Source organism: Heterodontus francisci, chromosome 36 (assembly GCF_036365525.1).
Source record: "Heterodontus francisci isolate sHetFra1 chromosome 36, sHetFra1.hap1, whole genome shotgun sequence".
NCBI classification, from domain to species: domain Eukaryota; kingdom Metazoa; phylum Chordata; class Chondrichthyes; order Heterodontiformes; family Heterodontidae; genus Heterodontus; species Heterodontus francisci.
Window position 1 is genome coordinate 51,071,632 of NC_090406.1, and position 14,420 is coordinate 51,086,051.

At 45.3% G+C, this 14,420-nt stretch overlaps 1 protein-coding gene across 1 annotated transcript in view; it reads left to right on the forward strand.

Annotated features, from left to right (window-relative positions):
* Positions 1–563: 563 nt before the first annotated feature.
* Positions 564–14,420, forward strand: part of LOC137351815 (A-kinase anchor protein 2-like) — a 199,749-nt gene continuing 185,892 nt past the window's right edge. The window contains exon 1 of the mRNA XM_068016678.1: positions 564–734. Coding sequence (XP_067872779.1) covers positions 675–734 — 60 coding nt within the window. The 5' untranslated portion in view covers positions 564–674. The remainder of the gene's footprint in view (positions 735–14,420) is intronic.

The window sequence follows — 14,420 nt, forward strand, 5'->3', positions numbered from 1 at the left end:
TTTCTCAATCCCTTTTCCTCTGTCTCTGTCCTGTTCTCTCTATTGAGAGTGCTCCTCTCATGATCCCTCTCCCACCTGTCCTCTCTATTGTGTGCACTCCTCTTTTTCACTCTCTCTCTCTCTCTCTCTCTCTATACATGTCCTGTTCTCTCTATTGGGAGTGCACCCGTCTCTCTCCCCCTCTCTGTCATGTCCTGTCTCTATTGGGAGTGCTCCTTATCTCTGACGTGTTCTTGTTTTGTGAGAGCTACTGCATTCCACCTGTTATATTATCCCCCAGTCCCCACCCTATATTGGAATGAGTTGATAGATCAACTGAAATATTTCCATTAGGTTGCATCTGACACATTCTCTTCCAGGTAATAAGTGACTGAACAAGTTTGGTGTCCACATAGTGAAGTATGGGGGAGGGAGGAGACTGAAGGGATAACAAAACTGAAAAGGAGAGTATCACATCACCTGATAGGTTGCAAATTCTTGAGATACTGGGTGTAACTTCAATCTGTGTAAAAGTGTATCATCCTCTCTGAACACTGCAGGCTAAACCAATGGAAACATTAGGAGCTGTCAGAAGTTACTTACCTACTCTGAGAGGGACGTGGTGGAGACTCTGATAAGAAAGGGACTAGAATCCTTTACAAAGCAAGTGGCAAAAAGAGAAACCAAAGGCAAAGATGTTTAAATATACTCATCCTTGGCAGGCACTGTGTCAAATAAGAGACCAGAGGATTAAGGTAAGAATTTAGAGGATTAATCCTCTCAGTCTTGTGCTGATTCCTTCTTGTATGGGCTGTGTTTTCTGATGTTATTGTGAATTTAACAAAAAATATCAAGCCAGCCACATTCACCTGGCCTTTATAGCAATGTGGTAGAGTGGTAGATTACAGATTATTTTCAATTTCCCAACCAATTTTCCTACCACATATCCGCACCAATAAGCCTGCTTATTTCCACCTCCCTAACATAACTTGACTCCATCCCTGCCTCAGCTCATTTAGCGGAAACCCTTATCCATGCCTTTCTTACCTTTAGGCTTGACTATTCCAACAAATTCCTGGCTGGCCTCCCACATTCTACCCTACATAAATTTGAGATCATCCAAAACCATGTCCTAACTCACACCAATTCCCATTCACCCCATGCTCGCTGACATTGGCACCTGGTTAAGCAATGCCTTGATTTTAAAACTCTCATCCTTGTTTTCAAATCCCTCCAGAACTCTGTGCTGTTCTGATCCTGGCCTCTTAAGCATCCCTAAATTTAACCACGGCACCATCGGTGGCTGTGCCTGAACCCTAAACTCCGGAATTTCCTTCTTAGAGCTCTCTTTTCTCCTTTCAAATGCTCCTTAAAACCTACATCCTTGACCAAGTTTCTGTCATCTGCTCTAATATCTTCTTATATGGTTCAGTGTCAAATTTTGTCTTATAATGCTCTTGTGAAATGCCTTGGGACATTCTGTTACATTAAAGGCACTATATAAATACAAGTTGTTGTTGTTGATAGTGGTGGAAACACCGACATGTGCATCTGCCTTAAGATGGGAGTTGGAAGACTGGGTTTCTATCCAAGGGTGGCACTCTCACTCTGTGGTGAGGCAATGAGTAGCATTCCGCTCTTGACGTTGGAAAGACATACCGTCCAAACAGCTTCTGATAAAGGGATAAAGGGATAATGTACATCTTAATAAATATATAAGAGGAGCCTTCTGAACTGCTAAAGCACTACTGGATTACTTTTAAAATGTACTCACGGATGTCATGTTGACAAATGTGGCAGCTAATTTGTACACAGCACAACCTCTTACCACCCCAGGGCAACGAGAGATCAGAATAAATTTGGCCTCATCAATGTCACCCATGTCCCAGGAGCAAATTTAAAAGAGGGAATGTGATAAATGTGCTGACAATCTGTGTTTTTTGGTTGATATTATTAAGAAAGCAATGGTGACCAACACACCTGCTGTTCTTTGGCTAATGTCATATGATCTTTTATTTCCATCTGAACCCTTGATTTAACATACTATGCAAAGGTCAGCACCTCCAACAGGGCAGCACTCCTTCGCTACTACAATAGAGTGTCGTTCTGGATTATGTCCACATGTCTCTGAAGTGGGGCTTGAATTCATGACTTTCTGACTCAGGGGCAAGAGTGCTACTACCTCAAGCACTGCCTGGGCGGTTTAATGGGCCTCAACAAGTGTGTGTATGTCTTTGAAATTCGAGCTTGAGTGTCTGTGATTGCCTTCCCAAAGTGGGCATAGAGTTGTGACACTTCATGGCCAAATTTCCAATATGAGCCCCTGCTGTGTGGTTCTTCACTGGGAGTGCAAGCTTCTCAAATCAGTCCAAATAAACCACCAAACACATGCAGCTCCGCTGAGTAAGTACAGAGGCATTAGAAATGTACACTGTGTTGTTGGAAGAGTGGAATTAGTATAGTAGAGACAAAAAAGGACTTGCATTTATATAGCACTTTTCATGAAGTGGTCACTGTTGTAATGTAGGAAATGCGGCAGCCAATTTGTGCACAGCAAGCTCCCACAAGCAGCAATGTGACCTGATAATCTGTTTCAGTGATGTTGATTGATTGAGGGATAAATATTGGCTAGGACATCAGGGATAACTCCCCTGCTCTTAGAATAAAAGAACATAAGAATTAGGAGCAGGCCCAGGCCATTCGGCCCCTCAAACCTGCTTCACCATTCGATAAGATCATGGCTGATCTGATTGTGGCCTCAACTCCACTTTCCTGTCTGTCTCCATATCCCTTGACTCCCTTGTCGATCAAAAATCTAACTCAGCCTTGAATATAGTCAATGACCCAGTCTCCACTGCTCTCTGGGGAAGAGAATTACACCGACTAATGACCCTCAGAGAAAAAAAAATTTTCCTTGTCTCAGTCTTAAATGGGAGACCTCTAATTTTTAAACTGTGACCTCTAGTTCTAGACTCCTCCACAAGGGGAAACATCCTCCTAGCATCCATCCTTTCAAGTCCCCTCAAGATCTTATATGTTTCAATAAAATCACCTCTCTTCTTCGAAACATTGCCAGGGGATCTTTTACATCCACCACTGCAAACAGATGGGGCCTCGGTTTGTCTCATTCAAAAGACGCCATTTCCGACAGTGCAGCACTCCCTCAGTACTGCACTGGAGTGTCAGCTTTGATTTTTGTGCTCAAACCCTGGAATGGCAGTTGAACACAGAACCTTGTGACTCAGAGGCGAGGGTGCTACCAATGGAGCCACAGTTGACATAGCTGAGAGAGCCAGAGTGACAAGCCAGCATTTATTGTCCATCCCTTAATGCCTTGAGAGCATTAAGAGTCGATCCTAGTGTGGGACTGGAGTCACCTGTAGGTCAGGCTGGGTAGGGCTGGGATTGCAGTTACATGTAGGCCCATATGATGTAGGGTTTTGACTGGAGTCACATGTAAGCCCAGACAGGGTAAGGGTGGGACTGGAGTTACATAGTGGCCTAGACTGGGTAGGGCAGGGACTGCAGTCACCTGTAGGCCCAGATAGGGTAACGGTGTGACTGGAGTTACATGGAGACCCAGACTGGATAAGGTAGGGACAGCAGGTTCCCATCCCTGAAGGGCATTTAGTGAAACAATTGGGTTTAAACAATATGGCAGCTTTTCATGATCATTATCTGGTGCCAGTCCTCAAATTACCAGGCTTATCTGCTTCACTTTCACAGTTTACTGTGGAAGGAGTCAATTATCATATGGGGTTATTCTAACCTAACTAGCCCAGCGGGAGACTGATGCCATTGGATCAGCCACCTACCTTCCACTGAAGTGTGTGACCATCCAATCCCATCACTAATTCCATTCCCCTCCTCAGCCAGTGTCTCAGCCTAAAACAGATGGTTCACAACATCAGTTTTCTATTTGATCCTGAGCTCAGTTTCCAACCTCTTATTCTCTCCATCACTAATAATGCCCAGTTTCATCTTTGTAAGATCACTTGTCTTTGCCCCACCTCAGTCTGTCTGCTGCCAAATCTCTGATCCATGCCTTGTCAAACAATATACAACACAGACTTGACTATTCCAATGCTCCATACACTTCAGCTCATCATATACTCTTCTGCCCAGAAATCAGCCTCTTTGCTGCATGTTATAGAGTCATACAGCACTGAAACAGGCCCTTCAGCCCACTCAGTCTGTGCTGACCATCAATCACCCATTTTTACTAATCCTATATTAATCCCATATTCCCTACCACCTACCTACACTAGGGGCAATTTACAATGGGCAATTTACCTATCGACCTGCAAGTCTTTGGCTGTGGGAGGAAACCAGAGTACCCAGCGGAAACCCACGCGGTCACAGGGAGAACTTGCAAACTCCGCACAGGCAGTACCCAGAACTGAACCCAGGTTGCCAGAGCTGTGAGGCTGCGGTGCGAACCACTGCACCACTGTGCCACCCTAATATTCACACACATTAACTTTGCAGTTCACGATTGTAAATAATAAACACAATTGAGTGGGGACACACCTTGCTAATTTTCCACATCAGGTAGAGGGGGAACAGAGCAATTGGAAGAGTGCACACACATTAGAAAAAACTAAACTTGAAACAATATGATAGAAGAGTGTATCGAAGGTAAAATTGAAAGTGACAAGGAACAGCAAGTGTTTATATCTTAAAAAGGATTCATTTAACAGTATTAAAGCTCCAGCACCTGAATTAAGAACTTCAAACCTATACTATGTCATTTCTTCCAATGAATAGTCATGAAAGGGTTGAATCAAAGTTCAGTAACCGTCCAGAATCCAAAATCAATGCAATTAATGCAGCTCCATTGAGAGCCATCTTAAAACATCTACCAGTGTAGTGAGAAGCCAGTGAAAGCCAACATGTTAGAAACCAACATACAACACACTGCTCCCCAAAACCAACATACAACACACTGCTCCCCAAACGCAATACACAACACACTGCTCCCCAAACCCAACACAGAACACACTGCTCCCCAAACCCAACATACAACACACTGCTCCCCAAACCCAACATACAACACACTGCTCCCCAAGCCCAACATACAACACACTGCTCCCCAAACCCAACATACAACACACTGCTCCCAAACCCAACATACAACACACTGCTCCCCAAACCCAACATACAACACACTGCTCCCCAAACCCAACACACAACACACTGCTCCCCAAACCCAACATACAACACACTGCTCCCCAAACCCAACATACAACACACTGCTCCCCAAACCCAACATACAACACACTGCTCCCCAAACCCAACATACAACACACTGCTCCCCAAACCCAACATACAACACACTGCTCCCCAAACCCAACATACAACACACTGCTCACCAAACCCAACATACAACACACTGCTCCCCAAACCCAACATACAACACACTGCTCACCAAACCCAACATACAACACACTGCTCACCAAACCCAACATACAACACACTGCTCCCCAAACCCAACATACAACACACTGCTCCCCAAACCCAACATACAACACACTGCTCCCCAAACCCAACATACAACACACTGCTCCCCAAACCCAACATACAACACACTGCTCCCCAAACCCAACATACAACACACTGCTCACCAAACCCAACATACAACACACTGCTCCCCAAACCCAACATACAACACACTGCTCCCCAAAACCAACATACAACACACTGCTCCCCAAACCCAACATACAACACACTGCTCCCCAAACCCAACATACAACACACTGCTCCCCAAACCCAACATACAACACACTGCTCCCCAAACCCAACATACAACACACTGCTCCCCAAACCCAACATACAACACACTGCTCCCCAAACCCAACATACAACACACTGCTCCCCAAACCCAACATACAACACACTGCTCACCAAACCCAACATACAACACACTGCTCCCCAAACCCAACATACAACACACTGCTCCCCAAACCCAACATACAACACACTGCTCCCCAAACCCAACATACAACACACTGCTCCCCAAACCCAACATACAACACACTGCTCCCCAAACCCAACATACAACACACTGCTCACCAAACCCAACATACAACACACTGCTCCCCAAACCCAACATACAACACACTGCTCCCCAAAACCAACATACAACACACTGCTCCCCAAACCCAACATACAACACACTGCTCCCCAAACCCAACATACAACACACTGCTCCCCAAACCCAACATACAACACACTGCTCACCAAACCCAACATACAACACACTGCTCCCCAAACCCAACACACAACACACTGCTCCCCAAACCCAACATAGAACACACTGCTCCCCAAACCCAACACACAACACACTGCTCCCCAAACCCAACATACAACACACTGCTCCCCAAGCCCAACATAGAACACACTGCTCCCCAAACCCAACATACAACACACTGCTCCCCAAACCCAACATACAACACACTGCTCCCCAAACCCAACATGCAACACACTGCTCCCCAAACCCAACATACAACACACTTCTCCCCAAACCCAATATAGAATACACTCCACCTCAAATCCAACATACAACACACTGCTCCCCAAACCCAACATAGAACACACTGCTCCCCAAACCCAACATACAACACAGTGCTCCCCAAACCCAACATACAACACACTTCTCCCCAAACCCAATATAGAATACACTCCACCTCAAACCCAACATACAACACACTGCTCCCCAAACCCAACATACAACACACTGCTCCCCAAACCCAACATACAACACACTGCTCCCCAAACCCAACATACAACACACTGCTCACCAAACCCAACATACAACACACTGCTCCCCAAACCCAACATACAACACACTGCTCACCAAACCCAACATACAACACACTGCTCACCAAACCCAACATACAACACACTGCTCCCCAAACCCAACATACAACACACTGCTCCCCAAACCCAACATACAACACACTGCTCCCCAAACCCAACATACAACACACTGCTCCCCAAACCCAACATACAACACACTGCTCCCCAAACCCAACATACAACACACTGCTCACCAAACCCAACATACAACACACTGCTCCCCAAACCCAACATACAACACACTGCTCCCCAAAACCAACATACAACACACTGCTCCCCAAACCCAACATACAACACACTGCTCCCCAAACCCAACATACAACACACTGCTCCCCAAACCCAACATACAACACACTGCTCCCCAAACCCAACATACAACACACTGCTCCCCAAACCCAACATACAACACACTGCTCCCCAAACCCAACATACAACACACTGCTCCCCAAACCCAACATACAACACACTGCTCACCAAACCCAACATACAACACACTGCTCCCCAAACCCAACATACAACACACTGCTCCCCAAACCCAACATACAACACACTGCTCCCCAAACCCAACATACAACACACTGCTCCCCAAACCCAACATACAACACACTGCTCCCCAAACCCAACATACAACACACTGCTCACCAAACCCAACATACAACACACTGCTCCCCAAACCCAACATACAACACACTGCTCCCCAAAACCAACATACAACACACTGCTCCCCAAACCCAACATACAACACACTGCTCCCCAAACCCAACATACAACACACTGCTCCCCAAACCCAACATACAACACACTGCTCACCAAACCCAACATACAACACACTGCTCCCCAAACCCAACACACAACACACTGCTCCCCAAACCCAACATAGAACACACTGCTCCCCAAACCCAACACACAACACACTGCTCCCCAAACCCAACATACAACACACTGCTCCCCAAGCCCAACATACAACACACTGCTCCCCAAACCCAACATACAACACACTGCTCCCCAAACCCAACATACAACACACTGCTCCCCAAACCCAACATGCAACACACTGCTCCCCAAACCCAATATAGAATACACTCCACCTCAAACCCAACATACAACACACTGCTCCCCAAACCCAACATAGAACACACTGCTCCCCAAACCCAACATACAACACACTGCTCCCCAAACCCAACATACAACACACTGCTCCCCAAACCCAACATACAACACACTGCTCCCCAAACCCAACATACAACACACTGCTCCCCAAACCCAACATACAACACACTGCTCCCCAAACCCAACATACAACACACTGCTCCCCAAACCCAACATACAACACACTGCTCACCAAACCCAACATACAACACACTGCTCCCCAAACCCAACATACAACACACTGCTCCCCAAACCCAACATACAACACACTGCTCCCCAAACCCAACATACAACACACTGCTCCCCAAACCCAACATACAACACACTGCTCCCCAAACCCAACATACAACACACTGCTCACCAAACCCAACATACAACACACTGCTCCCCAAACCCAACATACAACACACTGCTCCCCAAAACCAACATACAACACACTGCTCCCCAAACCCAACATACAACACACTGCTCCCCAAACCCAACATACAACACACTGCTCCCCAAACCCAACATACAACACACTGCTCACCAAACCCAACATACAACACACTGCTCCCCAAACCCAACACACAACACACTGCTCCCCAAACCCAACATAGAACACACTGCTCCCCAAACCCAACACACAACACACTGCTCCCCAAACCCAACATACAACACACTGCTCCCCAAGCCCAACATAGAACACACTGCTCCCCAAACCCAACATACAACACACTGCTCCCCAAACCCAACATACAACACACTGCTCCCCAAACCCAACATGCAACACACTGCTCCCCAAACCCAATATAGAATACACTCCACCTCAAACCCAACATACAACACACTGCTCCCCAAACCCAACATAGAACACACTGCTCCCCAAACCCAACATACAACACAGTGCTCCCCAAACCCAACATACAACACACTTCTCCCCAAACCCAATATAGAATACACTCCACCTCAAACCCAACATACAACACACTGCTCCCCAAACCCAACACAAAACACACTGCTCCCCAAACCCAACACACAACACACTGCTCCCCAAACGCAACATACAATGTAGAACTCAAATGTACAAAACAGTGCTCGTCACTGCTGTAATGTAGGGAGGCGCAGCAGCCAATTTGCGTGCAGCACGGTCACACAAACACAAAATTTTATAATGACCAGATAATCTGTTTTATTGATGTTGGCAGAAGGACAAATATTGTCTGGGATTAAAGCTCAATAACAGTACAGAGTCCAAAATCAGCGCAATTAATGCAACTCAAATGAGAGCCATCTTAAAACATCTACCAGTGTAGTGAGGAGCCGGTGAAGGACAACAGCATGTTTGAAGCCAACATACAACACTCTGCTTTGAAGTCTTCCTTACTCTTTGAATAGTGTCATGGGATATTTTCATCCTCCAGTTTAATATCCCATCTGAAGGATGCCACCTCTGGTGCTCCCAAAAACCTATGTATGCTGTGACATTGTAAAGTCATGATGTGCTCCTAAACAAGTCTATCAGTTGACTGGGACAGCCCGACACCCAATTGATTCACACACACAACTAGTTTTCTAGTTCTGTAACACCATAATAACTCAGCCACCAGCACTGGGCCTTCCATTTTCCTTTGAACTCAACATTACAGTGACACAAGCACAAGTAAGGGAAATTTGAAGCTGCTGGTATCAGTGAGTCTTATCACTGATACTGTTACCCTGAGGGCCCAGGTACATAACAACAGTCAGAGATTTACTGTGTCACATCTTACAATATCAGGCTTTTTACTGTCAGGTAAGCCTTTTTTTTATTAATTTCATGGGATGTGAGCATCACTAGCAAGACCAGCATTTGTTGTCCATCCCTAATTGCCCTTGAGAAGGGTTGGTGAGCTGCCTTCTTAAATAGCTGCAGTCCATCTGGTGAGCGCACACTCACAGTGCTGTTAGGGAGGGAGTTCCAGGATTTTGATCCAGCAACAGTGAAGGAATGGTGTTATATTTCCAAGTCAGGATGGTGTTTTCCAAGTCAGGGGAACTTGCAGGCTGTGGTGTTCCCATGCATCTGCTGCCCTTGTCCTGCTAGGTAGAGTAGGTTGCAGGTTTGGAAGATGCTGTTGATGGAGAACTGGTGAGTTGCTGCAGTGCATCTTGCAGATGGTACACACTGCTGCCACTGTGTGACAGTGGTGGAGGGAGCGAATGTTTAAGGTGGTGGATGGGGTGCTGATCAAGTGAACTGCTTTGTCCTGGATGGTGTTGAACTTCCTGAGTGTTGTTGGAGTGACATGCATCCAAGCAAGTGGAGAGTATTCCATCACACTCTTGACTTGTGCCTTGTAGATGGTGGACAGGGCAGCCAGGAAGTGAGTTACTCACTGCAGAATTCCCAGCCTCTGACTTGCTCTTGTAGCCACAGCATTTATGTGGCTGCTCCAGTTCAGTTTCTGATCAATGGTTACCCCCCAGGATGTTGATAGTGAGGGATTTAGCGATGGTAATGCTGTTGAATGTCAAAGGGGAGATGGTTAGATTCTCTTTTGTTTGAGATGATCATTGCCCGACACTTGTGCGGCCTGAATGTCTTTGACTCACTCTATTGGAATGGAGACAGGAATGTGGCCAAACTCACTCATTGTTAGCAGATCAACATGACCTATCCACATCCTTCACATTAGATTAAAGTTTTGTGGAGTCTAGTCCACGAGTGCACAAGCTTGGTTTTAGGTCACACTGCAGATTCTCAAAGGCTGTGTGTCTGTGGAACTCTTCCAGATCGTACCCACCAATTGTTCCATTGCTGATCTTATTGAGCCCTGTGGGTTCAGTGGGAGAGGACCTCATCAGTATTGGGCAGGTGTGTCAGGTATATCTCCGGTGCCCACCTGTCCATGGGGAGGTTGCCCAAGCTCCCTTTCCCCATCCCACTCCCCAGCTCCTCACCAGCACAGAATCATTGAGCTGGAGTGCAAATATCGGGCAGAGGGGGAAATACCTGCATCATTCACTCCTGAGCACAATGACACCAGCAGGAAGACGAGTGTGAGGCTGAGAGTCAGCAGGGTGTGGGAAATCTAGTGGAGGCACAGAAGGAAGGATCACCAAATCTGGCCCTGTACAACAGGTGCAGTGCACTTGCTACCTGTAGGGATAAGGAGGAAGGCATCAGGGAGGGCAGCCAGAATGCGGGTCGGGGGTTGTAGACCAGAACAGAAAATAGTTACAGTATGTAATATAGCTACAGGCGATGTGATAATTAGGGAGATAGAGGGTATCCTGTGTGGTCACAACTGAGAGTTCAGGAGAGGGTCGTGCACTTGGTGCCAGGATAAGAGATATCTCAAATTGGCGGGAGATGGAGGGGAAAGATATTGTGGTTTGTGTCCGAACCAATGACAGAAAGATAAAAGAGATACTTGCATTTATACAGTACTTTCAATCGCCAGGCATCCCAAAGCCCTTTGCATCCAGAGAAGTACTTTTTTGAAGTGCAGTTACTGTTGTAATGTAGAAAAACCGGCAGCCAGATTCTACACATAGGTGAAATTATCTAGATAATCTGCTTGCGTGATAAATATTGACCAGGACACCAGGGAGAACGTCCCATGCTGTTCTTAGAAATAGTGCCATTGGATCTTTTATGTCCACCTGAGAGAGCAGACAGAATCTTGGTTTAACATCTCCTCTGACAGCACCTCCAACAGTACAGCACTCCCCCAATACTACACTGGAATGTCAGTCTAGGTATTTGTGCTCATGTCCTAGAGTGGGGTTTGAATTTACAACCTTTTGATGCAGAGGTGAGAGCCATTGAGCAATGGCTGACATAGGGAAGAAGAGGGAGAATATTCAGGTGAGGGAATATCAGGAGCCAGGAACTAAATTAAAAAACAGGACCTTGAGAGTAGTAATCTCCAGATTATGAGGTGCACCAACTGCTATTTGGCAGAAGGTCAAACAGATCAGGAAAGTAAATGTGTGGCTGAAAAACTGGTGGGAAAGAGGGGTTGCAGTTCTTGGGACAAGGACACAAGTTCTGGGATAGAAAGGAGCTGTACTGCTGGGACAAACTTCATCTGAACTGGCCTGGGACCAAGGTCCTAGCTGAAAGGATAAAAAGACTGTAGATAGCACTTTAAACTAATAAAGGGGCTGAAGGTGAATATAATAATAACCTAAAGATATAAAAAAGACTATAAGGGCAAAGATCAGAGTACTAAAGGAGTAAATTTTCCAGGAACAAAACAGACTATAAGGAAGTAATAACAAAATACTTGTTAAAAATAAATTAGGAGTGATAAGAAATAAAATCACATTAAATTTCCTGTATAGCAATGCAGAGAGCATCAGCAACCAATACTGTGATAGGTCAAAAATGCCTAGATAAGAGTTCTATACACAATTGCACATAGCATAAGAAATAAAACAGATGAGTTAGAAGCACAATTTATCTTAAAGAGTATGATGTCATAGCTATTAGAGACCTGAGTGTAATACTGGGCATGACTGGGAGATAAATATTCCAGGCTATAGAATCTTTGAGAGGACGAGGAAATTGGGAAAAGATCAGGAGCAATATTGATAAAAAACAGTGCGTGGGTAAAACCAACAATCACCTGGACAGTAGAGCGTGCAAGATTCAGTAACCTACACCAGTTGCGTATTGGCTGAAAGACAACCCATTACAAGATACTTTCCAGCCAAGCAAGTGGAGATTTAAGATGTGTCTCACTGGTAAGGTCAGCAAGCTGTCTCTTTAGTACTTAAGACCCAGCAGAAATGAACAGAAATTCAACAACCAAAGTGCACAATATGCCTTTAAGTAGGATTAAAGAGGCAATCACATACCAGTAAAGACAACATGTTCCTTCCGGCTCAGTGCTTAATCACAGGCAGATATCTCAGGGTCCGACACTTTTTTTGCTGGGTGCTTTGCAAAGCAAGTTGTTGGCCTGATGATCTCCAGAAAGTTATGACAACTTTGAATCCAGTGTTGAGTTCACTGATATAGAGAAGCTGGAAAAGGAAGGTATTGTAGAAATACACGAGGAAATTCAGTGTCTGCTGGAGCACAGGTTAATTGAGCCCAGTCACAGCAGTTGGAGTTCCCCAGTTGTGCTCGTGCACAATCCCATATAAAAAAAATCCAAACCAGAGCATGGTATAACAGTGAGACTGATGAGTGTGTGTACAATTTCTTTTTAATTTGTAACCTCATAGTGAAATGTTCCTATTGTCACATTTCATGTTCTGTGGTGAGGAGGTGTCATCTCAGCTTGCTTTGATGAATGATAATTTTCTTTAATCCACTGACTGGAGATCTGAATTTATATGTTTTGAAAAAATTTAAAAATGAACAAATAAAAAACAGAGACAACTTTGCTAGCAACTTAGGATTGTCACCAAATTTGCAACACTGTATCCTACGTTGCAAGGCCTGCGAGGAGGGAGATGAAATGTCTGCTCATATCCCAGCAAGAACCAAGACCCAGGAGGTTTAAGGGAACTATCTGTTCTTTTAGCAAGAAGAATACTGCTAACTTTTATGTTTCAATCACTGAGTGACTGTCATGTGACAAGTCCCTCCCCATCTGTTGTTTTAAGCTTGTGTTTCTCGTTAGCTAAAGGAGAAGACTCTGGACTCTGACATGTGCAGACCCAAGTTGCGGGGGGTGGGGGGGGGGGGGGCTGTCTCTCTCTCTCTCCATTTCAGCTGACAAGCTTCGAACTCTGCCTATTGACCACCTCTGCATACTCCGGCTGCAATCAGAAATTCTGTTGGAGGACATCAACTGCATCGCTGTGTTCAAGAGACCCACCAAACCGGTCATCTACCTCTTCAAACTAAAAACCTCAGGCCTGAATTCAGCTGGAAACCAGTCGAATTGCCAAACGCCGCAGACTGTATACACCTTTACTCTATGGGCTTTAACTCCACTAATCTACCTTTCCCCACTCTTTAGCCTATTTCTTTGTGTGTGTGTAAACCTGTAGTGTGTGTTTGTGTGTGTGTGTGAAAGGTGGCCCGTAGCTTATTATTTTATTAGTTCAGTTTAGATACAATAAAGTTTGCCTCTATCTTTGTTAAACTCAAGAAACCCTGTCTGATTGGTTCTTGATATGATCATAGCAAGTAAGTTATCAAACACCTATTGAATTGGCCAGTACATCCACTTTCAAAAAAGAATTAAACCTGTTGTGGTCAAACAAGGAGAGGGAAACGAGGGAACCCCTTTGAGCCCTCCTCACCCATAATGGGGTTAGTTTATTTTGTACGCAGGTTCTTGATGGACTTCATGCTAGGTTCCTAAAAAGAAGTGGCTAGTGAGATAGTTGATGCGTTGGATTTAATTTTCCCTAGATTCATGGAAGGTTCCATTAGATTGGAAAATATCTAATGTAACACCTTTGTTTAAAAAGGAGGGGGGGGGGGGGTGGGGGGAGACAGAAAGCAG